This window comes from Falco rusticolus, chromosome 1 (assembly GCF_015220075.1).
Source record: "Falco rusticolus isolate bFalRus1 chromosome 1, bFalRus1.pri, whole genome shotgun sequence".
NCBI classification, from domain to species: Eukaryota; Metazoa; Chordata; class Aves; order Falconiformes; family Falconidae; genus Falco; species Falco rusticolus.
The window spans coordinates 9,556,865-9,584,798 of record NC_051187.1 but is presented as its reverse complement, the minus strand read 5'-3'; the positions used below and the strand labels follow the sequence as shown (position 1 = coordinate 9,584,798).

Sequence of the window (27,934 nt, the reverse complement as noted above, 5' to 3'; positions counted from 1 at the left end):
TCCCTAGTACCTCTGTTTTTTCACAGCTCATGTCTAGGTCTGTGCTGCAGGCAGAAAGAGGCAATGGTCTCAGATTCACTACCTTGCTTTAAAAATGGAGGGTGGGGACCAAACCCTGCTAAAAAAACAAACTGCTGAAAGGAAGGCAAAAAAAGAAATTTGAAACGTTTTCCCATGCACTCTGACTGTTACCACAGTACCTTGCCCTGTGTTATTTCCCCACTTTGTGTTACGGAGTACGAGTGACTGAGGTCAGGTACCAGAGGATAAGGGTCTGCTGCATGAGCTGGGCTAGGGTGCATGTGCAAGAAGATGGGAGCACCAGAGGCTTTTCTTTGGGCATTCACTTCCAAGCACCTTTGTGTGTTTGTACTTCACAAGGCAGAACATATATCACAGGATGCAAGTGTTGCTATAGCAACCATCAGAAATAGCACTATATATATAAACGAGCACACACTCCACAATGCACTCCCTTTGCTGATAGCAACTGGAGACCCTTCACATTTCTGAAAGTGGCTCTCTCCTTCACGCCTTATCACAAATCGCCTCCCGGAGCAATGAGAATTAGTTGTTTTTACAAAGTCTCATTCTCTTGTAAGATGCTCTCAGAAAACAGTCACTGCTTTTACAGTAAACCTGAAAGCTAGGCTTCGCAGCCCAGAGACAGCCTGGCCCTTCGATACTCACTGCATCATGTTGGGGTATAAAAAAGGGACAGGGAGAGGGAAGGGGAGAGAGTCTCTTCCCTTGGCCATGCTTACCATCAGTGGTAATATGACGTTTCATCACATGGAAGACGCCACACATACTCAGGATCAGCGTCACCCTTCCACAGAGCCCTATGATCATGGACTTGAGCAGGTCATGAGCAGGACTCAGAGGCCGGAATGGATAAGCACAGACCCTACCACCAGCACCTGCTCCTGTCCATGAGACCAAGCTGTTTCTGAGCAACAAGCTTGCTGTTCCTCACCGTGGAGAGAGGCAACCTCAGAGCTCTAGAAGCACCAGAGGTGGTTTACCCTGTCTGTGGTGCATGCTTTCCCTGAGCTTAGAAGTTGCAGCAGCCAACGTGCCGAGGGTGCCCGCTGGGCAGGCAGCGGGGCTGCACCACGTTCTCACTGACCTGAAGTGCTTGGATTTCTGCAGGAGCACCCTGAGGCTTTTCTAGACCCCACTCCATGTTCACCCTTGACAGGGAAGGGCACATCTGATTCTTGCAGCCGGCACTACCTGAGCCCTCCCTGAAGCCCTCCACCCCCAGCAAGCCTCTCCACGTGCTGTCAGGGGGAGGGTTACAGCACGTCAGAGCAAGGGCAACCTGTTATCCTTCAGCCTCACCTCCAAACATGCTGCTTGTTCCCCTGGACTTGCTGGGCCCTGAGAATTTCCCCATCATCTTACTTGGGCTAGGCCAAGTGAAGTAGCTCTGTTATCTGCAGTGTCACTTCTCTGCCCACCACCCTAGCCACTGATCGGTTCAGAACATGATGGCACCACTCTGCCTTTTGCTGCACTAGCAACTGCACATCTATTCCTATCCTGTTCGTGGGCGTCTCTCCTCCACAATTTGCAGTGCGATTTCACCAACAGACACAGAAGCAGCGCTGGTCCAGCGACACCAGTACTGACAACGCTGAGTCACGTCAGCACGAGCATCAGAGGGAGCTTTACACCTTGGTTAGAGCTCAGGATCTCAGCTGGGCCACCGCTGGCCCTGTACTAAAGCTGTGCTGCGGCAGCATCACCGCTTTCAGGGTCTGTACGCACACACGCCTGCTGCGGTCCCTCCTCCCAGTGAGAGACCAGCCCTCTTCTGCTGCAAGCTGGGCCAGCACGGGCTGTTCTGTGACCTGGTGCACAGGAGGCAGATACAAACAGAGAAAGGCAACAGAAGACAAAAATCAAAGAGGGCTGGTCTGAAATCTTTGCAACACTCCCAGGATATCAGCAAGCACCTGACTGGTTTTAAGACATTTTTTTGGAATGAAGTACAATACATTTTGCATGTTCTTTTGGCACAGACATGCCTTAGTGTTGATGATAGTAAATGAAACGTGCCCAGGACTACTTATTCCTTGGCTGACTTGTTCACAATTGCCCCTTTCTACACTATTGACCTGTTTTACTGGTATACGACATGTTTATTGGGAATGATCCTTGGCCTATACACTCCTGAATGGCCAAGGAGAGCACCAGACCTCTTCAACCAAGCACCAGGAGCAGACTGTGCAGACAACAGGACAGGACAGGCAGCTGAGCTCCAGCCCCACAACGTCCCCTAGCACTGCTTCATTGACAGGTACAGATGTTGCTGCAGGATGGTGGCAGAGAGGAAGGACGACTTCAGGTACAGAGACAAATACAAGAAAAGAGTAAATGGGGACTGAATGCATGAAAAGAGAGTGATGAGGGTATCACAAGAGGCTGGTAGGACCCAGGCAAAGCAGAAGCTCAGCTGGACTTAGCAGTCAGTGGTCAGACAGGAGAGGGTGTTCAGGGGAGAGGTGATGGCAGGACATTGTCTCTGAAGAGGTGCCTTGAGACCACTGCTGCAACCGCAGCTGCTAGCTTGAGTGTCTCTCTGGCTTTTTCTTTCTTTTGGTCAAATGTGACAAGAGAAAAACAGGCATCATATGGAGCCAGTTGTATGTGTACAGAATCTGACATGCACATTTGCGTCTGTTCTCATCTCTTCTCCAACCAACCCAGTACTTCATCCTTTGCTGGAACCCCACAGTACCGAGCTGAGATCTGGACCTCAGCCCACATGCAGCCATTGGTAGGGGGAACTGCTGGGACTTGCCAGGCCAGAGAGCAAATAAGCATGAGCTACAGAAAATCTGGGCTGACCTGAACTCCCCAAAGTTTTGAAGACAATGTTGGGGCTTATTTTATAAGATTTCACTTCATTAGATATAAAGATGTAAAGGTGATGAGCAGGTGAAATGCACAAAGGACAATTGCTTGATTAATCTCAAGAAATGGAGGAAAATAAACTTTATTTTCAGGACTCCATCACATTTGTGTTTTAACCCAAAACTATACCCTGAGACAGGTTTCCAGAGCAGTTGTACAACAGAACTGGGACTGCAGATGTTACAAAGGTATTGAAAGCCCAACAGAAACTTAATTCCATCCCAGATCAGTATTTGGATTACTTACTGGTCTGTACGTGGATCAGCAATTGGAAAAACTTGGGAATGGCTGTTGTGATATGAGGCAGGAAGGAAAACAGCTGTCTGAAATACAACACCTTTCTCCATCAGAGTATTGGTCCAAAAATCATGGAGAACTGGAGGCAGAGTGGGCATTCCTTCTTTTATATATATTTCCAGGAATAAAAAGATACTGTGGCTGGAAGGAAAATTAGTCTTTTCTTTACTGAAGCAGAAGCTTAGCGCCAAATACTTGCGTGTGCCTTGAATGGACAATATAGCTCTTTTGCTTGTAGCTAGGTCTCACGAAATGCACAGAAAAAGGCTCCATTGTATTTACGATGCAACAAGAAGGGCTCTGCCAATGTCTGAATCTCTTACAGTTTTGCTCTAGGAGCTCACTGCTATCCAATTTAGTACACTGGATAGAAGCTGACCCAGTGAAGCAACAACCTATGAAAATGGAAAGATGCTCAAGAATTAAATTAACTTAATTGCAAAGAGAGGGAAGTGACATTTTGGCTAATGGATGAAGACTACAATTAAATTGGGAATATCTAATGTTTGAACTTTTCCCTGCGTCAGTTCACTCAGACATGCACCTGTAAATATGTAAAAAAAATTCACTCTTTCTTTGCTATTAGGCTGATAAACATCATGTGTTGATTGTGATGGCCGCAGGTCCAAATCCCTCCTGGCACCAAAAAGGGTCGTGAGAAAATGTGATTTTGTGAAAACATAAAAATCTAAATATATGTCAAACTTTCTTAGCCTTTCAAGCTGTTGTTTCACTGTTGTCCTGCCTCCACAGCAGACCCCTTCCCACCAGCTGCCACTAGCGCTTCAAACTACATCTGAGAGTTGACGTTGGAAGCTCAGTGCCAAGTAGTTAGACGGTGTACCCACCTAAACTGAAAGTATCAGACCCAAATTCTGTGCCTTTATCATGGCCAGAAAAATCTGGTTTAAACCCCTCCAAACCTATGAACCATTTCTAAAGAGACTGAGAAGCTGAACCTGATATCAAATTGATTATTGTTGAGCACAAAGATCATCCTCAGTTCTTCAATGCCAAGTATTTAGATAAAAGCAGCTGCTGGGCTTGTGCCGGGGTTTGTCTGTGCAGCTCAGGTAACAAGTTCTCCTTCAGACAACTGCACATTTGCCATAGGGGGCCCCTATTTTGCTATTGGACCATCTGTATTTGCAGAGAACAATTTTATCTGTGGACTTCATTCTCTCATCATCTGTGTCATCAAATAGTGTCAGCATGGGCACCGTGATGGCCAGGGGTAGGAGCTCAGCAAAGCTGAAGCTACAAGGCGGGAACAATGCTGATGCTAGAGGAGCAGGAAGCTGCACTGCTCAGGCTCTGCCAGTGTGGGAGCGATTTTCTTTCCATGGGAATGAACGATTGGGTTGCTTTCTGCTGTTCTTTCTTATAAAATCAGTCATTCATGAAAATCTCCATTCTGAGAGAGAGCTAAAAAAGCGTTCAGGTTCCCAGGGGACATGGATGCTATTTTCTTTATTTTGCCTCCTACGATGCTACGATGTCAGAAGGCAACACTGGCTGGTCAATACAGTTGGGAAGAAATTGGTCCCAGGACAGCAGCCCTTCCCAACACAACAGTGATTCTGCTCCTGTAATCCAATAAGGACTTCCCAACCATTTCAATATCCCTTAACAACCCATTCCAAAAAACCTAATTCCTCAACTCATTATTGCTCAAAGTACTTGACTATCATTATTTCTGGTTCCAATCAAGGACCAGTAGTGAACTACATACGTAAAAGCCATCTAGGTGATCATATCTAATGTTTGTCTTGGAGGACATCTGCATGAGTTGATATCAGACAGCAAATTCAATGCATGGAAAGGGAGCTCTGCTCCACTGGAGCTGAGGAGTTGTTCAGTGGATAGCTAAATCCAGACATGAACCTAACAACTGCTTTTTGTCTGCTGAAAAGCAAATGGGAAGCCCGAGTAAAACTGTCCTATGGGTGGCATGCAGCATCCAAACAGTGAGTTTGATTAACCTGGGTAAAACTATCCGGAATGCCTCTTCAGATCTGCTCTGTCCTCCATTATTAATGCAATTATCCACAAATCCTGGGACATTTTTGTAAATTGAGTTGTCTGTGTCAGTACAGATCCTGTGTGAATGATCTAAAACCACTCCTGAAACTGTTTGCAAGGTATTTGTCATCAAAAGCCTTGCAGGAAAGATCTTGCCAAATAAACTGCCATATGGCGAATATTTGCTGTGATGCACCTATGACTGAAATGACAAGGGAACCTTCTGTGGGACTCTTACCCACTGACTCCTGCTGTGATGAGTTTGGTACCGATTTTACTAGTCAGAATTTCAGCCTTGTGAAAATGCTTTGTCCCATCTTGTAATAGCTTATCCAAAGAGCCATTGCATTTCAGGTGGATGCGCCATAAGAGTTTTGTTTGACGAGGGAAATCTTGTCTGCCAATGCTGGGGACACTTGTCTGGTCCCTCAGGCTGCTCTCCCACTCCTTCTCCTGCTACATGAAGCTCCAGCCCTTGGAAGGAGACAGGAATGCAACGTGAGATACAAGGCAGGTTCTGGAGCTGAGCAGCTTGGCCAGTCTGGGTGACAATTAAGTTCCATCACCTGTCCCACCACATGCCTATCCCAGAGAGAAAGGGTACTGCCTGCCTCCAACACCTGCTGCGTGCTTCCAGCTCCATCCCGAGCCACCAAGTGCCACCAAGGCATGACTCCAGCTCCTAGCGGGACCCTGATGCCTGGATGGCTCAGAAGGTCTATGACTATAAAAAACAAAGGAAGAAGGAGCTCTCATCTCTGTGTTGCATCAGTCTTGCCTGTATTGCCTTATTCCAAACCAAGCGCAACACAGAACTAGAATATTTACATGTGTAAAGTTTTACCAGTTTTGTGACAACACTGGAGAAAATCCCAGATGACTGACTGACCCTGAGGAGACACAACAGTGGCACCAGGCAGCCTGTCCTAATGGCCACTCATGTGACCGCTGAGTTTGCCCCATGGTTTGCATCAAAACCTGCCAGCAGCCAGCTGAATCGAGCTTCTCGCTAAGCTCGCAGGGGAACCTGCCTGCTCTGTGCCACCAGCGATGGTCACCCTTGGCAGGTGTTGCTGGAAAACCAGTTAGCACAACCACCAAAATTGTTCTTTCATATAAGTATAATTTCTGCAGCTCTTCTGATTTAAACTTCAGTGTCTGCTGAGACCTCATGCTGATTGCTCTGACTGCCGGAGAAGATGTGAATGGTTGAAAAAAAATACTTCAGGCCCCCAGTACTCATCTGCTAGCACTGAAGCAACAGATACTGAAGCTGACATTGCCAATAGATCCTTTACAGGATCTAACCATCAATGTAGAAAAGAACCCTTTCGTTTTGCATTACCAAGTAGAATATGTCTCAAAAAGCTGCATATTTTCTTCACGTCTCAAAGGCAGATGCTGGTACTGCAGCCATCTGTATTAAAAGCTCTTGAAAAGCTCACCATTGTCTGTCTACCTTAGAGGGAGCTTGCAAAAAAAAGCAAAAATTAAGATCAAAATGTCAATGACATTTAATTTAAATTCAAAATCCAGCCTGAAGGCTCAGATCAGGACTCAAAGCTTTGTCTTAACCTAATTTTATCCAAACAATTCAGTAATAATAAACATTTATAAAATACACATCAAAGAAATCAGAGGGGTTTCCGAGACCTGTAATGAGAGCTGGCATCACTGACTGCATATTAGCAAACCCAAGCACTCAGTGAATAAGTGGCTCCAGAGAGCACTTGACAAAGACAGAGCTCCCTTCACGTCCTAAAAGCTTCTGAAACATTTTGCTGAGCTGTGATAAGAGCTTTAAACATTTACCTGGTTTGGGATGCATAAAGCAACCGGCAGCACTGCAGATAGCTTCTGCCTTTGCTACGGTGCACATTCTCATTGCTCATTTAAACAATTGGGAAGTTTTGAGCGGTAGTAAGGGAGCTAGTCTAACAGCTCTTAAGAACAAAGTTCCTTATTTATTCATGAAGCAAATAAAAGGATGGGAAAGTGTAGGATGACCTTCCCTCAGCAGACTCCCTACACCTACACACCCTACAGGAGGCTCAAAGCGTGAGAACACCAAAACGACAACGCCCAATAAAAGCAAGAGATAGCAGCAAAATCCCGTTAGCAGGTGGCTGCTTTGGACACGCAGGTGGCACCTTGTGCCGTCTCCCGCCAGGCAGGGACAAGAGGCTGCCCTTGCTGGGACGGCCAGCACCAGGTAACCTGGGAGGGCACCGGGACCGTGCCCAGAGACACCGTACCTGAAGGATGACCCAGTGACCCTCCTTCGCAGCCAGATCCAGAGCTTGTTCAGCAACTACCTCTTGCCCTTGTCCAAGGGAAACATTGTGGAAGTTCCTGTTGTTAAATGTATAACCAAGTTTCTTCCCTAAAAGAAAAGAAGACAAAAAGAAAAAAAAAGATGTTCAGCACTTTTACCTGGAACAGCCCGCAGCACAGCTGAGCTCACACAGCAGCCGCCAGGCAGAGTTCAGTCTTATCAAAAACCCTTGCAGAAGAGCTATCACACTTCTTATAACAGTTATCTTGTCTCTCACACACTTCTTGCCAAAGCACTGAACACAGCAGTGGCTTCTTCCAAACTACTTTTAATTACAGAGCAGCATCAACACAAAGGTACATTATTACAAAGTGCCTCTTGTTTAAAGAACATTATTCCCCTGCAACCTTGTGTATAAACATATTTTACGGTGATAGAAAATTAAAATCATTTCCTGCTGATTAAATAGGCTTTGAACAAGACATTGTTCGGTGGGGAAATGCACCCTGTGCTGCGTGCTGGAGCCAGCAGTAGGGCCAGGAACCCGTTCAGCAGCTGAAATAAGATCTGTGAGAGCCTCCTGTGGCCTCCCAGGTGCCTTGGGTCTAGGGATCAGCCAGCCCTCCAAATCTCATGTGGATCGTCACAGCCTTCGGCAGGTGTGGAATTGCCTCTGGGTGCACCACCATGCCTGTGGGAAGGCCACGGTGATGGGCTGTGGCAGAGCCGGTGGGATGGGGTGCTCCCAGGGCTGCTGCAGAGCATCTCCTACAGCCCCTCCTGCATCCCCCTCTGCACAGGGCAGGGTGCGAACCCCAAACCCCACGGCGTTCACTATCCCACTCTGGAGGAAGGATGGCAGCCGTTTAGTGCTGCTTCATTTAGCCTGTGATACTCCTTCGGACTCCCCCGATTTCTCTGTAGCATTCCAGTGCCTCAGACCCTTTAGGTGATCACAGCTAAAGATCTCCTGCTTCATTTTCTGAACCTGTCACCCGAAGACGGAGGAGGTCAGTTGCTCCTCATCTCACAGGAGAAGCAGGTGCCTGGAGCGAGCGATCTCTGCTGTGTGCTGCCCAGAAGATGAGCCCCAGTTTGTGCTGCCGGAGTGGAGCAGCCCAACAGCCACGCTGGCTCCATGCATCACAGGGGGATGTCAATACACTTATCCCCACGTGCTGATCCCTTGGGATTGCCTACATTTATCTCTGCATGCAGATTTGCCTTCACGTGGACCATGCACCCTTAAGTCCTGATTTCTGCTAAAAGCAGGGAAGTTTTATAGTAAAATGAGGAAAAGATTTGTCTTGCAAGACTTGGATTCAGCTCTTGGTGCAAAATTGGAAACAGATGGCTATAAGTAAAACAAACATCCAAACTTCCAGTTGCTCAGGCTCTCTGCTTAGCTTTACTACAGCAACCCCCTGGGACACAGCTCTCCCCAAATTTTAGAGATTCCAGTTTTCTTTCTCACCATCTCTGGTGGCTGCCGATTTTGAGAGCTGCTGATCTCCTCTGCCTTCAAGACCCACCCTCTCAAGAAGGGATGGGGCAAATTTACAGAAGGCAGGGTGCTGCCCCAAACCAGGTGATTAATAATAAAATCTGTATCGGTTGTTATTTCCACCTCACAGGTAGCAACAGGACTGCAGAGGGATACATGGCGAGTCTGTGCTGGCTGCCTCACCAAAGGCAATGCCAGCCTTTCTCCTCCCTTGCTGGCTTGGGGAGGTGAGGGAACACTCAGTCATGGTGTCCCAGGAAGGGGGGAAGCTTTCCAAGCCCAGCAGTGCTTGCTGCAAGGTTCTCCCCATCTTGCCAAGGAAAAGTCCCATGAGGAAGCAGCATCTGGAAGAAGCCATCTTCCATTCACAAGAATTACCTAGCCAGACTTACACTTTAATAAAACCTTATGAAAGGTAGAGAAAATTCTGAATACTGACTCCAATCCAAACCCCAGTGTGGCAGGCTTTAAGGCCAGTGCAGCTGCACTGAAGCAATAGTTTTATTTCATTAGATTTTTTTTTTTTTTTTTTCATTTTTACTTGCTGTAACTTTTCTGGTTGACTAACCCCAGGTGCTCAGCTACACTCGTCTTTACAATTCCAATTAAACCATTCATGGCTGGATTTTAGTGCTTCATTTCCCATACAATAAAATAACACAGGGAGAGACAGGATCACCGCCGCGGCTCCGAAGGGAAGCCAGGCACACAACAGGACCTTCCTCAGGGGCGGCCCCTTCCATTCACCACGAGAGCTGGTACCAGGGCAGCAGGAGCACCAAACACAACGCAAAGCCTAGGAATTCCCTGTGACTAAGAACTGCGAGCTGGCCTGTGGCCGGGCTGCACTGGGCTTTAACATCTCTGGAAGCTGCTTGGGGGAATGCGGGTAAAGACTGACTCAAACATTATTTTGGGATGAGCCAGAAGTTGCATCATAAGGAGGAAAAAAAATCCACCGGTCAGCATTCTTCCACCGTTCGCCTGGATGATGGCTTAATTCAGTGTTACTGGTTTCTCTACTGGGGTTGCCAGCTTTGCTGGTGTTTAGTCTGGAGATCTTCCTGCTAAAATCCAGCCCGCAGCTCTGCTAGGGTAGTCTGATACGTAACTCACACAGTTTAAATGTGCTATACTCCACACTGCCAGGAACATTGGTGCTTGACCACAAGTCATGGTCTTGGAGATATGTGGAACACATTGCTGGAGAAGGACAAGAGGCATCTGATGATCGGAACAGCAATCTGGAGCAGCCCCAGAGCAGCACCTAAAGGCATCTGACCCCTCTGCTCCAGAAGAATGGAGCCCTTCTGTTCTAACAGTCTCGAAAGAAGTGACTGCAGTAACTTCTGTTCAACAGTCAGAAGTGACCCCATTTCCAGAGCTATTTTTTTTGAGTAATTCCCATGTTTAGCCAGAAAATGGTAACCCTTCCCTGGTGGAGCCGAGACGCGGAGCAAACTCTTAGGACACAGGCACTGACTGCTGCGGGTGGTGCACAAGGGGAGTCACTGCCTTCTCAGACAGGGTCTCTTTGAAGCCCCTTCAGCTTTGGAGCCAACCGACAGCACTACGGCCACACCAACACCAGCTCAGGAAGGCTGGGATTAAAACCAGGAAACTCTGCCCCTAACCAGCAAGCGGTTTCAGGGAACTGTTGCTTATTTTTAGCTATCATAGAATCACAGAATACCAGCTTGGAAGGGACCTTAAGGATCATCTGGTCCAACCTTTGCTGGCAAAAAGCAGGCTATCTGACAGCATATTAGATACCTGCAATGTAAATTATAGGTTGTGTACAAGACCAACTCAGAAATCATTGCAGGTTGAACTGGGAATCCAGGCAATGCAGGAAAGAGACAAGTTTAATTTAAACTTTAGATTAAAATCTGTAAACCTTTAAGAAAAAGAAGAAAAAAATAACAAAAAAACAATCACATCCTCTCACAATTATCTATTTTTAACAGATTACTCCATTATCTACAAAGAGATGAGGAAAAAACTGAACAAGAATGTCATGCCAAGATAATTATGCAGAAGATAAAAAGCAATGCCATGGTTTGCCTAGAGACATGATTTATTTACCTTGTTTCTCCACATCCTTCAGTGGGTCGACTCCTGGGGATAGGATAAAAAACATTGGGGTTGCAGGTCCTGATTCCTCAAAGGTTGTTGCAAAATCCAGGGATCTCCCTACCACATATTTACTGCCAAGTTTTTCTTCCACAAAATCTCTGCCAGAAAGAAAGATAATCTTTTGCCAGTCTAGTATTGTTCAGAAAAGACAGATTCCCCTGCAAGTAATCAATTAATTAGTTTTGATTTTGCTGCTACAAACAAGTTAGAAACTAAATTAAAAAAAAAATGCATGAAATAATTTTAGAGAGGACCTGCAGGCTGGGCTTCTAGACTGCTTGGCACTTTTTACAGGGGTAAAATGACATGTGGTACACCAATATCTGACAAACGAAAGGAATCAAGAAGGGAAGGCAGTGGGACCCACCAGCCCAGTGCAGTGTTCAGAAGTTCGATACAAGTACTGGCTTGATGCTGACAAAGGCATCTCAGGAGAGAAGTAAGTTAATGTATAGAAAACTGTCATGTCCTTTGTAATCCATACAGCTTTTGAGAGGAAACAGCGTTCATTTAGATTTGTCACAAAGAGTCTACATGATTTACAAAATTACTTTGTTCTGGAGAGATAAAAGGGAAGAGCTCCAAGAATATCTAGTGCATGTAGCTCAGCCTCTGCATGAGAGTCACAAGGAAAAATACAACTGAGTGAACAGGAAAAAATTCATCTCCACAATGGCTGCCTGAACAGAATACAGCACAGGGAGAACAACCAGGCTGAATTTCCCCAGGGTGAGCTTCCAAAATCACTGAGTTGGAAAAAAAAAAAAAAAGAGGATACAGTGAACATTGAATCAAAAGTAGGAATGTCGTATTGAAACCCCAGGAATGAGCAGTTACTCCTCTAGCATAGATACATGTCTCAGGCCTTTTGAAAATCTCCATACCACAGAGAAGAAAAACATCAGCCAGTTTTCACCTGGTAGATGACACCAGAATCAGGCTGCCGAATTCCCTCTAAGAGAGCTGACAGTCTCCTTGAAGGACTAGTGAAAGGCAGCTGGAATAGAAATGCCTAAGGGATTGCAAAAGAAAAAGCTTCTCCTTTGTTTGGTACTTCTTTCAAGTAGGTACTTCTGTTCTGGGTCAGGATTTGCTAATGCTCTGCTGGAAGGCTTCAGTCCACAAAATGTTGAAAAGTTCATCAGATATGAGGCCACAACGTTGTTTTTTTACATGAAGGCTCAAGCTCTCTGAAATGATGCCTTGGAGATTCAGAAACACAACCAATGTGACTTGGAGAATTTGAAATGGACCACACGTGCAGGAAAGGGAGACCTGCCCTCCGAGACAGGACTGCAAGAGTGCCTACTCCTGGGGTCTTCCAAACAAGGTGTTCATAGGGGTGGTTCACAGTGTAAATGGTAGGATTTGAGAAATGGTGACAGAACAAAAAGCAAAAATACCCTGCAGGACAAATGACTGGCTTACTGCTTTTCTAGGTTATATGAAGCCACAGGTGCCTAAGGTCCTTTATCTGAAAAGTCATAACTAAGAGACCCTAGTCCTTCCACATGGTTTCAAAGATCTATCCCTCAAGCCAGAAGTACCAGTGCTCTTGGAAGGACTTCACCATGACCAAGTTATACCTTGCTAGTAGTAGCTGGACTGATCTGACCTCATCGTGGATGTGGAAGCATGGGAGCTACCAAGTAGGGGTGTTGAGCTGACATCCTCATGGTCAGAGCAAGCAGCTCCCCAGTGCTCTACAAGCCCCCCAACTTTTTGAAGGGTCACAAACAGACACAGCACAACTTTGACTGTGCTTAGGAAAATGAGACACCAGGTGACCATTAGCCTTTTGTGTGGTGGCTGTCGGGAATGCTCTCTGTATTAGGGCTCAATCCAAAGACTACTTTTCCTTCCCACATCAGAGCACCGGGCTTCACTGACAGACGTGAGAAGGACACATGAACAGACTCGCACGTTTGCCAGAGAGGTGGAGCTCTCAGGAGCAGCAGATTCCTTCGCTAAGGGAACAGTGCCCATCTTAGCCAAGCTGCTGGCCGAAGAAGGCTCCGAGGAGTGTGATCCTACCAAGGAGGAACCAGGAAGTCAAACACAGTTTGGCTGCCATCGTTACCACCAATAGTTTCACATTTGCTTTGGGGATATGAGATTTCCCTAAACAAAAGCTCTTCTTGAGCCTTTCAGGCTTAGTGTCTGACTATCGTGTATTTCAAGAAGAATTTTAGTCACAAACATCTACAAACAAGGTCTTTGGGAAGGCGCTGTGAATTGTTGCTCTTTGCACATGTTTACATTCTAGCCTACTTCTAGATGAGAAACAAAACAAATTGAAATATTCTTCTGCAACTGGAAAAGCTCGAAATGTCCAGACCCTAAAAATATCCAGCCAAGCTTTTGAACTTGGATTACTTTACCTTTTCATAAAAAAAGCAATATGAAAGGTGTTGAAACTTAATGTTCTAGTTATTTTTGATGTATATGAGTCCCACCTTTTTATTGAAATAAATGAATTTAACTTAAATTAAATATGCATTAAAAGTTCAGAAAACAAAAGCTTATTTTACTCAAACTAATCAACAACAGGAAAAGCAATCTTCAGTTGAGAGACCACATGGACAACCCAGCCCTAAAAGAATTAGAAATGAAAAAGGTGATGGTTTAGAATGGTATGATCATGATAAATTATAGTATTTGTTTTTATAAAACATAGTAACACTGACCACAGGCAGACTTCACTCAGTCTTGTCTGCATTTTTCTGTGAATTTTAAAGTGCAACCAGAAAACTAGTTCATACATCGAGTAATACAATCTGCTACATGCACCCATATATGTGCACATGCCAGATGGCAGAGCAATATAAACTATTTGAGAGGCAGTAGCATGAGAGACATTGCAGAAATGTCAAATCATGGGCTACTAGGACCGAGAAGGGAAAAACAAGTCCTAATGGAGTGAAAGACCTTTAGGTTCTCCTGGAACAAGCATATTGCTTTTGCATACCTTCATGAGGTTTAGACTCGCCTAGTTACCTTCACTACATAATTTACAACTACAACTTTCAGGACTAACATCACATACATTTTTCATTTTACAGGAAAAAAATAAAAGGAAAACCTCTGTAAGACTTTGTTTTACTTCTACACTTTATTCTTGTGCCTAAGGAACAGCTCTAAAGGATCTACTAACCAAAATCAGCCTTAATCAACTCTAGAAGCTGTATTGATGATTGAAAGGCTCTAGCAGACACGTAACACCTGTACGGTGATGCTCATTTCTGACTTGGCATCTCTGCTTCCCACCATCCAGTGCTGGATCTACTGCTCCATCACTGTTGGTGGTGTGGGGGTTAGATCTCCCTAAGCGGGAAATTCCAGTTAAATGCGTTGACTATCTTGTAGAGTTCAGAGGCAACTCATTCAGCAGATTCCTTTATAGGAAATAATTTTGCAGAACTCACATTCTACAATAAAGCTAACCATATTCCTGAATTACTCCTGTTCCCTAGAGGACACAGACCCAAAGCTGCCTGCTAATGAGCATCACAGCGGTAGTGGCAGCATCCCCACCTGACAGCGTAGGTCATGCGGTCGGGGCGAATGGCTCTCATTATGCACAGGCGCTGCAGAGCTGACTTGTTCTTCCATTCCTGAGGGAACTTCTCCTTTTCGGGACACTCCGATTCAACAAATTTCTTCCACCGTTTTGCAGACCCCTCAATATCCCGATCCAGGTTTCTGAATTCCTCCATGGATGAGAGCGCCTGCAAAAAAATGAAGGAAGGTCTTCAAAGGAGCAACCCTACACGTCTCCGAACAGTATTCCTAACAGTACTGACTGTTTGTGTTTTGCTCCACCAGAAGGGTCGTAGCTGGAGCCTGGGAAGCACAGCCAGAGCCCCACCAGGACCAGCCTTTGCTCATTCACCTTTTCCCAACCCTGTTGCCAGCACATTGCCACAGGAACAGCAATCAAACTGGCCCATGTGCAAGGCCACAGGAACCTATGACTGAGGGTAGTTTCATGCTTGCAAAAGATCTCCTGAACTGAAATGCATCTCAAGGTCATCCACGGAACGTCAGCTCTAAAATCATGCTGTATTCAACAGAGCCTTCCCTGATACTGGCACCCATGTCACAGCAATGCCCTTCCCCAGCCCGTGAAGGCACGCATGGCATCCAGGCTTTCTTCCTGCAGCACGGGTGCCGAGACATGGGATTCTGGAAGTGGCAATGCAGGACAGGATGAAAGAAGTTGGCATTGCCCCCAGTGCAGTTCTCCATAACCCAAAGCAGGGAGAAATCTGCTCTCCTCTTTTGAAACCAGAACTGAAAAAACTCAGGTTACAAGGACTTGCTGCTGTCAGTTATCCTAGAAATACCTGATTTGGTTGGGAGCTGGGAATTTTGAGCCCATGTCTGATAGCAGAGCACATTGCTGGCATTCCCGTGAGCCGCAGCTCTGCAAACAATGTCCTTACCACTTCATGAGACACAAAGAGAACTGTGCAGCAAAAAATCACAACTGATGGAAAAATGTGCTTTTGTATCTAGGATACTCAGTATCCAAAGATAAACAGAGAGTTAGGTAAGCCATGCTCACCAAAACACTTTTTTTAAGGGATTTCACAGTTAGAATGTTAATTATCTTCATCTTTACACACATGCAGTTATTTTTCTCTCCCTATTCCCCCATGTGTATATCTCTCTATCTGCATAGTCTGGTGCACACACTCTGAAACCACAACTCGAGACTTCACCACGCAGTCATGGTGACCATGGAGCCACAAATCTCAATAAACGCAGTGCAAACTGCAAATGGGTGGGTGCTTTCTTCGTACAAGCATGCATACCATACTGTGCTACTGTAAAAATCAAATTGCCCAGGTTTGTACTCGCCAAATGCACACGTAGATTAACTTCTTGGTGCTACAAGTCTGCAGCAGAAATAGGTAGCTGAAGAATGCCCCAAAGAACAATGGAGCAAAGCAATAAATACATGATAACTACAACGAAAAACGTAGCTAGATTTTGTAGCTAGAAAGTGGCAACTATAAATGTTATGCAGAGAAGTAAAGAATCCAAATTATCTTTCATACAAGTGGCAAAACATATCGCACAGCTTGTAAGGTTCTTCTGGATTTCAAGAAAAATTCTCGCTGAAACAAACATCTTCAGAGCATTTTGCATAATCTGAAGCTGTAAGCAGTTGAACAGAAGTGGAAAAGATAAGTGAAGTATAAAAGACAGTGAATGAGTTATTTTCTATAGAAACAGAAGGGCACACTCAGAGAGAAGCAGAAGCTTCTTGATGGGCAGAGGTGTTCTGCACGATTAAGGCTCCAGCTCACATGCCATATAGCTTCACTGTGGAAAGAAACTGAGAAAGCTTCTTAAAAAATGCTGGTGTCACACCTTGTTCAGATCAAGTGAAAAAATACGGCTTGCCACAGGGTTTTGAAAGTCATGCAAATGCCCTGACAGAAGTGCTGAGAGATTGCCTTGGACGCGATGCTGTTGCAAATGAGGCAGAAGACACTGGAGGCCACTCTGGTCTAAAAACCACGGGAAAGGTTTCCCAATGAGAAAGCAAGAGTAATGAAAAAATTTGCTTTTTCTAGTAAACTGAATTTAGTTAGAAGCTGTACTTCAACACAGACAGCTAACAAAGGGAAGGGAGGTGTCAAAAAAAGGGGGTTTATAACAAATAAGCTCACATATTTAGCAGTGGGAATGCCTGTAGCTGGCAGAGAGAAAGAGGTTGTGAAGCTGGTCCCAGTGGGTGCCGCTGACCCAGGATGTTTGCGGAATATGCACTCGCAGCATCGCAGAAGCAGTGGCTGGAAGGAACCTCTGGAGGCGTCTAGTCCAGCCTCGTGCTCGGGCTACAACTGCAGCTGGCACTAGAGCAGGGCAGCCATGGCTTTGCCCACCAACATGCTGCCCTCTGAGATGAAGCCCCTCAGCCTCTCTGGGTGCCCTGTTGTAGAGCTGTACTGCCCTCCTGGTAAAGAAGATATTTTAAAAAACTCAAACAAACAACTGCGTTCAAACTGAACCTCTCTACCTGCAACTGTCACAGGGGATCCCTTTGTACATTCACTGTCGATAACATGGAGAGTTTGGCTCTGTCATCTCATAGCTGGACAAATTCCTCTACCTTTCCTCACAAGGCGTATGCTCTAGGGCCAAAATTAGAGCTACAGGCAGAGAAGTACTCGCAGATACTGCTATAAATACTTCTGCAATGAATCAAGCCTTACCCACGGTCACAATTTCATCAATACCGCCCCAAAAGGCGCAGGGAAGAGCAGAGTGCCTGCAACACCACTGCGCAGCTCCGGCACGGACCAACTCAATACGGCACCGACCGTGCCCATGCCAAACTCCCAGGGATCCTGAGGATTTCAGGAATAAGACTGTGAGCAAAGTGGTGATCCAACAGACGTTGCCATGTGTGAATCAGCACTAACATGGAGAAATGTCAGCGGCAGAAGTACTTGCTCCAAACCCAGTGCCATAGCCCATTTTTTTATGGCAAACCAGAAACCAGAGCACAGAACATGAGAAGCCAGTTCACAGGAGCAGTGCCAGCTATTCTGATCTGCCAAACCTCATCCTTGCAGCAATCAATATATTTGATGCACCTCTCATAGCTGAACACGATACAATGGCAAACGCTGGATTCAGCGGATTCATCAGTGCAAGTGCTTATATAAAACATCCTAATGCTGTTGACTTTTGAAGTTACTTACTTAAAATACCACTTCAGAACTTTGGCTGCTGTTGCTTCGAGAAGTCTCTTGGCTGATGTTAACAAGGGAGACTCTGAAAAATTGCTTTCTTCTTACTAAATGACAGACATGTAATCAGAGATGATGGTCTCTCTCTCCCTGAACAACATGTTGCAGAATCAAGAAAGCTCTAATTGCAAGTATGAAGTCTGCATTATATAAATTAACACTAAAATTTTCATTAGTCAACAATTTTAATTGCATTTATTAGGGGCGATGATATTAATAATGCTGCTATTTAAAAGCTGGTGCAGTGAAAGCTATCTCAATCAGTAATCTTTCTGTGAATATTAATTGCTTTTCAATACCTCCGCTGTGAAATTTTCCAAGCAGCATAGACCAACAATAACATATCACTGTCTCCAAGCAGCAGGAGTAAAAGCAGGAACGGTGCACCGGGACAGCAGATGGGTACTACACATCAACCTGGGCACCACGGCTGGTGTTGTCAACGTAATGAAGAATACATTTGTCAATTGGAGTTGTCATGGAAATTGAGAGAAACAAAAAACATTGATCAAAATTAAGTATGATCAAAAGGGCTGGAGGACTCCAGTCCCCATCTTTGCGACCCCCACTATAATAATCTCTGATGGCTGAAACAGGAGAATCTTGAGTTTGTATCTCAAACAGAGACTTTGCCAGCCAAACAGGACCCTTCACACCACGTCAAGGCAAGGATAATTGTTTTCTCAGAGAAAACAATTTTTCATTCACTCAATCACAGACATCTTGCTTTATCACTTTGGTTTCCTTTGACAGCTTCTCATCTAAGTCAGAACCAGCTCTAAACCGGAGCTGGTATGTCAGCAGATTGTGAATTTCACACATTCACAAATGCAAAGTACTCCCTTTCCCCCCACAGCTGTAGGAAATACAACATGTATCAGCCATTGGCTTTGAGGAAGAAATCCTAGTTGCCATCACAGAGCAAGTGCTGGTGTGCTTACAAGGCGTCCTTAACACACAGCCCTTCAGAGAGTCGGGGGGGGCAGGGGGGTCTTTGCAGAGGCAGTGCCTCGGGGGCACAGGGAGCAGCCCCAGGCAGGTGGGCGCTACGAGGTGACACACAGTTTCCCCTCATTGCTTGCTGCCTCCAGCATGGGCTGAGCCTTTAGTGAAAAGAAAAACTTCAAAGGTCTGATGTCACTGCTACTGCATGTACATGGGCTGTAGGCTTCGAAGCAGCTCATGCGTGAATTTTTGCAGCAGGGTTAAAGCAAAGCAGCTGCATGAATGCCTGATGCTTGGGGAACTTCGTGCATCTTCCAAACACCCTCTTATAAAGGTCTTACACCATCCACATGCACTATGAGTTCTGCTTATACGGGTTTCTGCAAATATTCGTAATTTCTTTCCTTCATTTTCTGCAGGTGGCCCAAATGTCATTAGGAAAACCAGCATCCCCACAGCTGGAGCAGGACAGCTCCTGGAAGAATGGTGAAGTCAGACCTGCATCTGGCTTGAGTTGATAGATTGGATCATTCAGGAAGCAGACATACAGGCAGATGAATTACTCCATTTGAATACTACTGTTAACTAGAAGAATTAATGTTGAAAATGATGGATTATTTGCCATCTTTCCCATACTAGGTTTGGGTTTGTATTATTCATTCACTGAAGGTGTTTTTTTCTGTTTAGCTGCACTACCTGAATTATTCAACTCACAAGAAAAACCTCTACCAAAGGTAAAACTACAGATGTGATGGGTTTGCCAAACTTCAGTCACCTTTCAATACAAAAAAATGTTATTTTAATCCTCCTTATATCTTTCAAAAAAGCTGACTGACAAGCTGACTGCCCTGTATGCCCCTGTCTGTTCATCTAAATTAGACCGGGGTTAAAAAGCGTGTAGTGCCATGACAAGTCACTATACCAAAACATCCTGTTTATCTGTAGCATCCTTCCTAGAGCATCACAAAATGCAAACACCTTATGATTGGGCTTGTGGTCTGAGGAGACCAATTGGTCTTGGAAAACTACCAGTGAAGCCTGTATCATAAATCAGAAAGCCATGGCTTCAGCACTCGGGTCTTTCCTACCAGCACGTTCTTACAGACAGCTCCACTGGGTAGGAAAGGTCAGCAACAGAAATGATATTTAGTCATAATCTTTGTATTCTAATTGCTTATAACCACCCACCAAATTTTCATAATTTTGCCTGAGATGTTTCACAGCTAGATTCATATTGACGTTTTACCTGTATTTTCTGCAAAGGTTGTTCAAGTGGTTTGGAGAAGGGGCCTTGCAAAGCCAGGCTGCTCTGCCAAGCCACACTCTCCACCTTTCCTCTTCACTCTGATGCTCTCCAGCAAACGGGGGGTACGCAGCCAGAACCAGAAGGTGGCCTTGGGTCCCTGATCACAGCTGAAAGTTGGTACTGGTGTATTTCTGAAACGTTACCTCAATTTGCCTGTTATAAATCACAGATGGGCCATCACCATGGACCAACGCACAGCAGAACTTAAAGAGAAAATACATCTCATGGGCTGGAAGTGCTCACTGAAGCATCCGTTCCAGGATGTCACTGCTGGAAGGCTCTCAAAGTCCATGGTTCTGTATCCTGATATACATACATATACACACACCTATGTACTCGTCCCTTAATCAGGGGTCCCGCAGCAATGGTCTCATCCAAGGTTTCATGGTGGCACCACAGCAGAATGGCCCTGAGAACAGGCAAGCAGACTAGAAGAGAAAATAAGCTGCAGAGCTTCTCATCTGAGAGCTGGTGTGCTCAGGCCTCTGCCATAACCCTGCACATGGTCACGACCTGCTCGAACAACCTCCATGACAGACGCCACAAGCAACCTGTGCCTGCCCTTCACCACCCTCCACCACTACTACCTTCCAAATGTCTGGTGTGAACCTTTCTTGCAGTACTTTGAGATGCACCTTGCTTTACTCTTTACTGGTACAGACAACCAATTTCTTTCCCCTTCAGAAGACACTTTTTGAAGGTCATACCCTCCTGTCTCCTCAGTCTTCAGGCCCTCAGACATAACACTTTCCCTTCTCCCTCACCTCAGTCTCTTCTCACAGTGATGTTTTCAGGTATCTGATACTTCTCACTGCTCTTCTCTATCCTGTCTCCAGAAGGTCTTCATCCTTCTTTAAACACAATACTCAGAGATCAAACCAGACTCCAGCAGAGCCTTGGCCAACTCAGAGTGAAGTGAGAAGTGCATCCCTAAGGCGCTCTCAGACTACGTTCATTGCGCCAGGATGCCCCTCTCCAGATACTGGTGATACTGTGGTCCACTGGTGCACTGTGATCACACAGTGGGGATGATACACAGACTGTGAGTGCCTCCATCAAAGGCCAACTCACATGCCTCAGGTGAAGTCTTGGTGTAACCATCAGAGTTCCAGAGATCATTCCCAGCTGAAAGTCAGCCAAGCACCTGGCCTGCAGTCCTCACAGCTGTTCTCGTGAACCAACACCGCTATGCAAAGGCAACGTTTGTGAGCTCTACCACATTACAGAAATAAGGAGCTCCAGCAGGCCCTTTATGGCAAAGGAAGAACTAATAAAGAGGAGGCAGATGCAAACCATTTGCCTTCATTACCTTTCCAAAGGCATCCTACAGACCCAGGTACAGTACACCCTGTCCAAAATAGCATGGCTGCTTGCAAGCCCTTAGCTGCTAGCAGAGCTCAGCCTCCAGACCTCTCTGCGGTCACTCCTGGGTCCACAGTCCACCAGCATCTTTACAGGAGTGCAGTGCAACTGACTTTTTTTTCTGGTTTTGTAGGCAAAGCAACAGGACTTCAGAAGATACAAAATATCTAAAAAAGATAATTTGATATCTAAAAGGTATCTCTGATGGAAGCTAAGGGAAGTAAATGTTTCATTTAGAAGGTGAAATAAATTTTACATTTAAAATGACTGGCTGACAGCAGGCTTTATGCCATGGGTGGTTTGAGAGTGAAGGACAGAGGCTGACACTGCTGTAAAGACATATGGAAAACCTCAATTTCCACTCTGCAATCAAACCAACAAAGCACACCTTTAAATACCTGATTGATCAAAATCTCTGCTGTATTTCAGATAACCATCAGATCGTTAGCCAGCAGGTTAACAAAGGAAAAATAAAAAAAAAAAAAAGAAAAAAGAAAAAAATGTTCTCAAGTAGAATTTCTGCAAGACATTGGAAATATTTCTGTAAAATTTGAGTGCTGGTGAGTTCAGATGAATGTCCTTAGGTAACTTCTAGGTGAGAGCAGATAAATGCACATTGAAGTATCATAATCAATGTCTTCTATCAAAGATGCACTAATAGGCTGTACATCTGAAGAACTGAGTTAATGGAAAGTGTTTAATTAAGGCTATGATTTTCTGACATAATAACAATTCCGAACGTACATGGGAAGCGGTGAGCTGCAAGCCTTCCATATCTGACCGGTCTGATCAAAGGATTTTGCTTATGCGCAAAAAACACAATATAGGCAGCAGATTGTGTCACAATGAATCTTTGACAAGAATGAAAAATTTCAGTGCCTAAAAAGTACAAAAAGTGAAAGTTGGAAGAGACATTTCTGTTCTTTTGTCAAAAAAATCCAGTTTTCTTAAATGTGAAATATATGATTCGGTATTTTATCTCATAAGCCACACACGCAATCTTATCATCTGCATTCTGCAAAATTATAAATATGGAGTTAATATACTACTTTGTCTACTGCTGTTCTCCTCCTCGAAAGCTGAATTCAGTATTTAGAGCTCATTATTCAACATCACATTTATTAAACAATGCCCTTTCAGTAGCGTTTTCATATCTACATAATGAAAATTCTTCCTCTTCAGAAAAAGATGAGGGAAATGATTGGGATGAAGAAGTAATCCAAGCTGGCCAGGTGTATTCTTGCTGTATATTAACTAGCTTCACTTATCCTGGGCAACACATCTGCATTCAGCAATGAAGAGGCACTGCAGAAAATATCACAAAGAAAATCAGACTTGGGAAACGCGTATCTGTGCAAAAGAGATCCAGAGCTGCCTGCATCCACCCTGTGGGAACAGGCTGCTGCGGTGACAGCCAGATGCACACACGGTTCATCGGGGACCACGGCTCTGCAGGAGGCGTAAGGCCACGAGGCAGCTTGGACACAGCTCCCCGACAAGGAGGGAGCTGGAGCACCAATGTCACAGCAGAGATCACTGGGGTCACAGGGAAATCTGTGCCAACCTTCAGCCAGTCCCAGTGGTCTGAAGCCACTCTCATCTTCTGAAAAGGGCTGGTTTTGGCCAAGGCAACCATGAAAACAAAGACCATAAGGGTATAACCACTAGCTTTATTAGTAGTGGTGAAGCTCAAGAAGAGTCCAGCTTGACTCTGGGAACATTCATGTGTAGGCAAACACAGACTGTGGTGCTGAGCACAGGCATGGTCTTTTGGCACTGGGCTCTGAACAGAAGGTGTGTAACTATGCCTCGTGTGAGGTTTTGCCTAAGAGAATAAGCCCCGCTGACGGGCAGATTGTATTAGCTCAGGACCAAAAACCATGCTCAGGCATCTATAAAGCTGTTCCAGAGCCAGGTTGTCTCAGACTACGGGGAGATGGAATTTCTATTTGCTTATCTCAGACCCAGCACACTCGTACAGTGAGAAGTCACACACTTTTTTCTTGCCTGCTGATCTGGCTCACAAATCTGTGGCTGCAGGAGAGGTCCAGGCACAAGCTCACCATGAGCCACAGAGGTTACTACTATTTTGCTGGCTTATATTTGACTTTGATGAACTCACCTGCCCTCAGGAAATGCCTGGAGATAGCCCAGGTGGTAGGACAGTCCAGAGACTGCCCACAGTAAACAATATATGAGGTCTCTCTGGTTTGGGAGGTGAGGGGAGTTTCACTGTATGGATTCAGGTGCTGCCAGGGCCAGAAAACAACTGCTGGCCCATTTTACTTTCTATATCCATGCTCAGAGCAGAACCATGATGGGAGCTGTCTGCCTCAGCCCTGCAGATAACTGAAGAACAGCTCAACAAGCAGACTGCGTCGCACGGGGTTTGAAGGAATCACAGTGCGTCAATTCAGAGAACACTCACCTCCCATCTAGGTATCAACATTTCCATCTTACGACACAGAAGACCTTCCAGTGAAGGAAAGAAGAAAAAAAAAAATATGGGGCAAAACCCCTGAAGAGGACAATCTGTACACTGATTTTATGTGAAGTTCAATCATGCAACAAGAACCAAAATGGTTATTTGCATGTGGCTGTGACGTCCTGTGCAGCTCGAGCAGTAGCAGCATCACACCTGCGTGGCCCAAGGTGTGCCCGCAAGGGCAGGAAGACCACAAGGCACCCGGCAGCCAAGGCAGGAGAAACGGACAACCTTGCATGCACACTAAAAACTTTTTCAGAAGTACCAGCAGAAATAAAAACTTCCAAGCTAAGTACTGGGAATGCAGAGGGTGAGGAAAGTATACGATACTGCAATAAAGGAAATTGGAAAAAAGACAGAAAACCTCATTAAGAATAAAAGAATACTGTTGGCCTCGAGAGAGAGATCACTATTAAGTACCTGCTAGAGACAGGCCTTAGAACTGAAACGACCCACTCTGTTGAATGCCAGAGCCGGGGACTCCGCAAAGGCACTGCTTTCATTAAATGACACAATTTTCTTCCCTTCCTGCTCTTAACTAACTCTTCAATGACCCAGAGGCAGTATTTGCACTAAGGCTAATGGCTGTGTCCTTTGCTAACATCTCCCCTTGCTCCAGAGCTAACTCATGTGCCTCCGCGGGGGCTCCGCAGAGGCTGCCTTCTCCCACACACAGGCTGATTGATGAACAGAATCAAGTTAAAGCTCAGAGCAGTTTTTCCTCGACCTGTACTTAGTTTGAATTCAATTCCTGTTTCAGGCTTAAAGAAGTACTAAAAAGCCTGGAACTTACCTATTTTTTTTTCCAAGTCTATCAGCAGACCTAATAAAAGATATTTCACTTCCCTACAAACCATGCCCTTCTGGACCGGTACGTGGGTTTCTTCGTTCAGTGGTAAATACTGAGCTTCCCTGGCACACACATGGCAGCAAAAAGCTCTGTGAAACTTTTTACCAAACTTAAAAGAAACTGGAAGACTAAATCATTAACACGTGTCAGATCCTCCAGCATGGTGAGCTGAGAACAGCTGTACAACTGCAAAGGACTATTAGCCTATATATATAATTAATCAAACAACAACAATAAATAATAAGCCAAGCCACACAAGGCTATTTGCATGCCCAGAATCCTTAACATTTAATGAAGTTTCCTTTGAAGTTATCGTGTCCAAAATGGGAGGCACAGAACGGGCCACAAATATCAATACTGATTTCTTCTAGCACTACTGTCTTGGCCTGAAACCCCTGGCAGGAGGAGCACTTTGTGCAGGAGCATTTTCAATGTTTCTGTGAAAAATTAGCAGAATGCTAAATTCCACTTCGAATTTGAAATATGAATCTGAAATGTACTTTGCTCAAGCTTTGTTGAAGAAACAATTTATTACAGCACTTAATCTTCCTGATGAAAGAAAAGGAGATTTTAGCCTGCTAATAAGCTGTGTAGAAGCCATGACTAATTAACCTAATTATAGCAGTCTGTGACAAAATGTGATTGTACTAAAACCATGCCTCAAGTAACTTGAGTTGCCAAAAACTCCAAGGCTAATAAACCAACACTCGTTAATAGACAATAAACACTAATAAAGTTGACATGAGCTGTATTATTTATAGCAAAATCTATATTACAATCATCACAAAAGACAATCTGAAGAGTATTCAGTATCTGATAATATAGAATCCACTATCTGAAATTCCTGAAATACATCAAATTAGCACAGATTATTGACCGGTGACTGCAGCTCTCAGACGTGCAGCTCGTGGGGACAGCAGATGCACCTGAGGCTGGAAACACCCGACGTGTGCAGCACACTCGGACATATTTACACCCTGCTAACCCACAGCTTGGCAAAAGTGGAGATGCAGAGCAGCGTTTCTTGGCATCACGTAATTTCCATCTCAACCACAACCCCCAAGAGACTCAGTGGGGAAGAAGCTGCTGAGTGGGAAGGGCTCAGCTCAAAGAGAATCGGTTATTGTCAGGCCACTTCAGGTGACACTGCACTCTCAGTTCCTGCCTACCTTGGGACAGGTCTCCAGCTACACCATGCACACGCCAACTACGTGATAAGTACCTGACACTGCAGCAGTTGGGGATGGACCAGGGCTGAGAGCGCGCAGGCTGCTGCGGGGATGAAGCTGGGGCACGTGGCTGATGCTGCTGGAAGGGGTGAAGCCTTTGTTCAGCGATGCCCCTGACCGCGTTTGAGCTCTGATGTTTGAGTTCCTTACTGCAGGTCTCGGGGCAGGTTCGGAGAGCATCTGCTACGTACCCTGACACTACGCACAGAAATACCTGTTCTCCTGCACATGTCAAACAGTGATGCAAGATTAAAGTCTGAGGAACGAATGACTGGGAGTTGGTGTTCCTTCTGGTGTTTGTGAGCATGAGCCAGCAACTGTACCGACTTCATCACAGCAGTGAGGCAGCTGCAGCGATCATGGTGCAGCATGCAGGGAACATGAAAGGCCGTTTCGCCCACATTGGATGGAAACAGCCAGAACAGAAGGGATGCTTTCACAAAGAAAGCTCTGCAAACTCAGATGGTATCTACCTGGAAAATGCACCATCTGCAGGCAGGACTAGCAAAGGCATCCTTGGGCATTACAAGAGTAATGTGTTTCCTAAGATGCATAAAAGGATCTCCAAAATGAGAATCAGAGCCCAAAACCTCTGAAACCTATGGTGGAAGGAAGTTCACCTTCCAGAGGAAACTTAGAAGACTGAAGTAGAAAGAAGTTCTGCAGTGTAGGATGCTCCCAAGCAGTGAAGAACACCAATCAAAAAGGACTCCAGAGGAACTGAACTGCACCGTTCACCCTGTATATCCCCATGCTGAACGCTGGCAGGGACAGAGCAGAGTTGGGAAAGCCTGAGATTTCAAGCAATAACATGTATGTACATCTACCATCTATACAGACTGCACAGCCCAACAACAAAATATGCTGTTGCAAAGCCCATATTTCGTGGGTTGATGGCCAAGTTTCCCTGATTGCGTGTGTTGACCCTATGCATCCATTTAATTTGTCTTCAAAGGAGAAACAAAAATAAAGCTGCTGCTGTCTGAACAGCAAAACACCACCGCCAAACAGCAGATGATTAAAGAAAGGTTGTAGAAATTTTTTTTTCATACATCCATTATTATGGATGTACACCTTTCAGAGGATGAACAAGGCTGGTTTAGTGAGTCCTTTGAAGCTTGGTTTACAGCTGAAAATGTGATTGTGACATTTTCAACACGAGCGAGAGCATGTGTGCGCAGAACGAGGCAGAGGCCCTGTCCTCGCTGCCAGTGAAGAGATGGAGATGGCAACTCCTGCTCAGGGCAGACAGGTCTGTCATGAATTGTTCCATGCTACTGAAGTCACTATGGGTGGCCTGGGTGAGAAACATCAGCTTCATCTGAGTTCTGAACTGCAGTCTGCAACTCAGAGCTCTGTCTCCGTGTTACCTTAAAAGACAGCATTTGCCCTGTGCCTAGGGTGTGCTTGCCTAGAAGGCATGTGGCACCACAAGCTGGACCTCCTGCAAACCTCTGGGAAGTCCCACAAAACAACACAAACCAGAAAAGAGTATCAGAGATGTCTTGAGCCTGGATTAAGATATTTTGTCTGGTTACCCTCCAGGAACCAGATACATTCCCTGTGCAGCACAATGGAAGGGAGAGAAAGGGAAAACCCAATGTCCCAGATGAAAATTTGAGAAATACCCCAATGAAACCAGGATATCTTCACTCCCTACTATACAGCAGCAGAGAAATGTCCCACACAGGCAGAATGCTAGAAATAAAACCGATTCTTAAATCACAGCAGGTGCCTGAGATTGATCAGAAGCTACAATAAAACAAAAGATACAATCTCAGTTCCAGCAAGGTGTGATTGAGCATGCCTAACTTGAAGAACATTTTGACCCCTT

General features: G+C 45.2%; 1 protein-coding gene across 1 annotated transcript in view; it reads right to left on the bottom strand.

The window, feature by feature from the left end:
- Positions 1 to 27,934, bottom strand: part of LOC119157910 (dynein heavy chain 9, axonemal-like) — a 101,651-nt gene that overhangs the window by 28,873 nt on the left and 44,844 nt on the right. Inside the window, 3 exon segments of the mRNA XM_037409303.1 lie at positions 7,497 to 7,624; positions 11,106 to 11,254; positions 14,691 to 14,884. Coding sequence (XP_037265200.1) covers positions 7,497 to 7,624; positions 11,106 to 11,254; positions 14,691 to 14,884 — 471 coding nt within the window.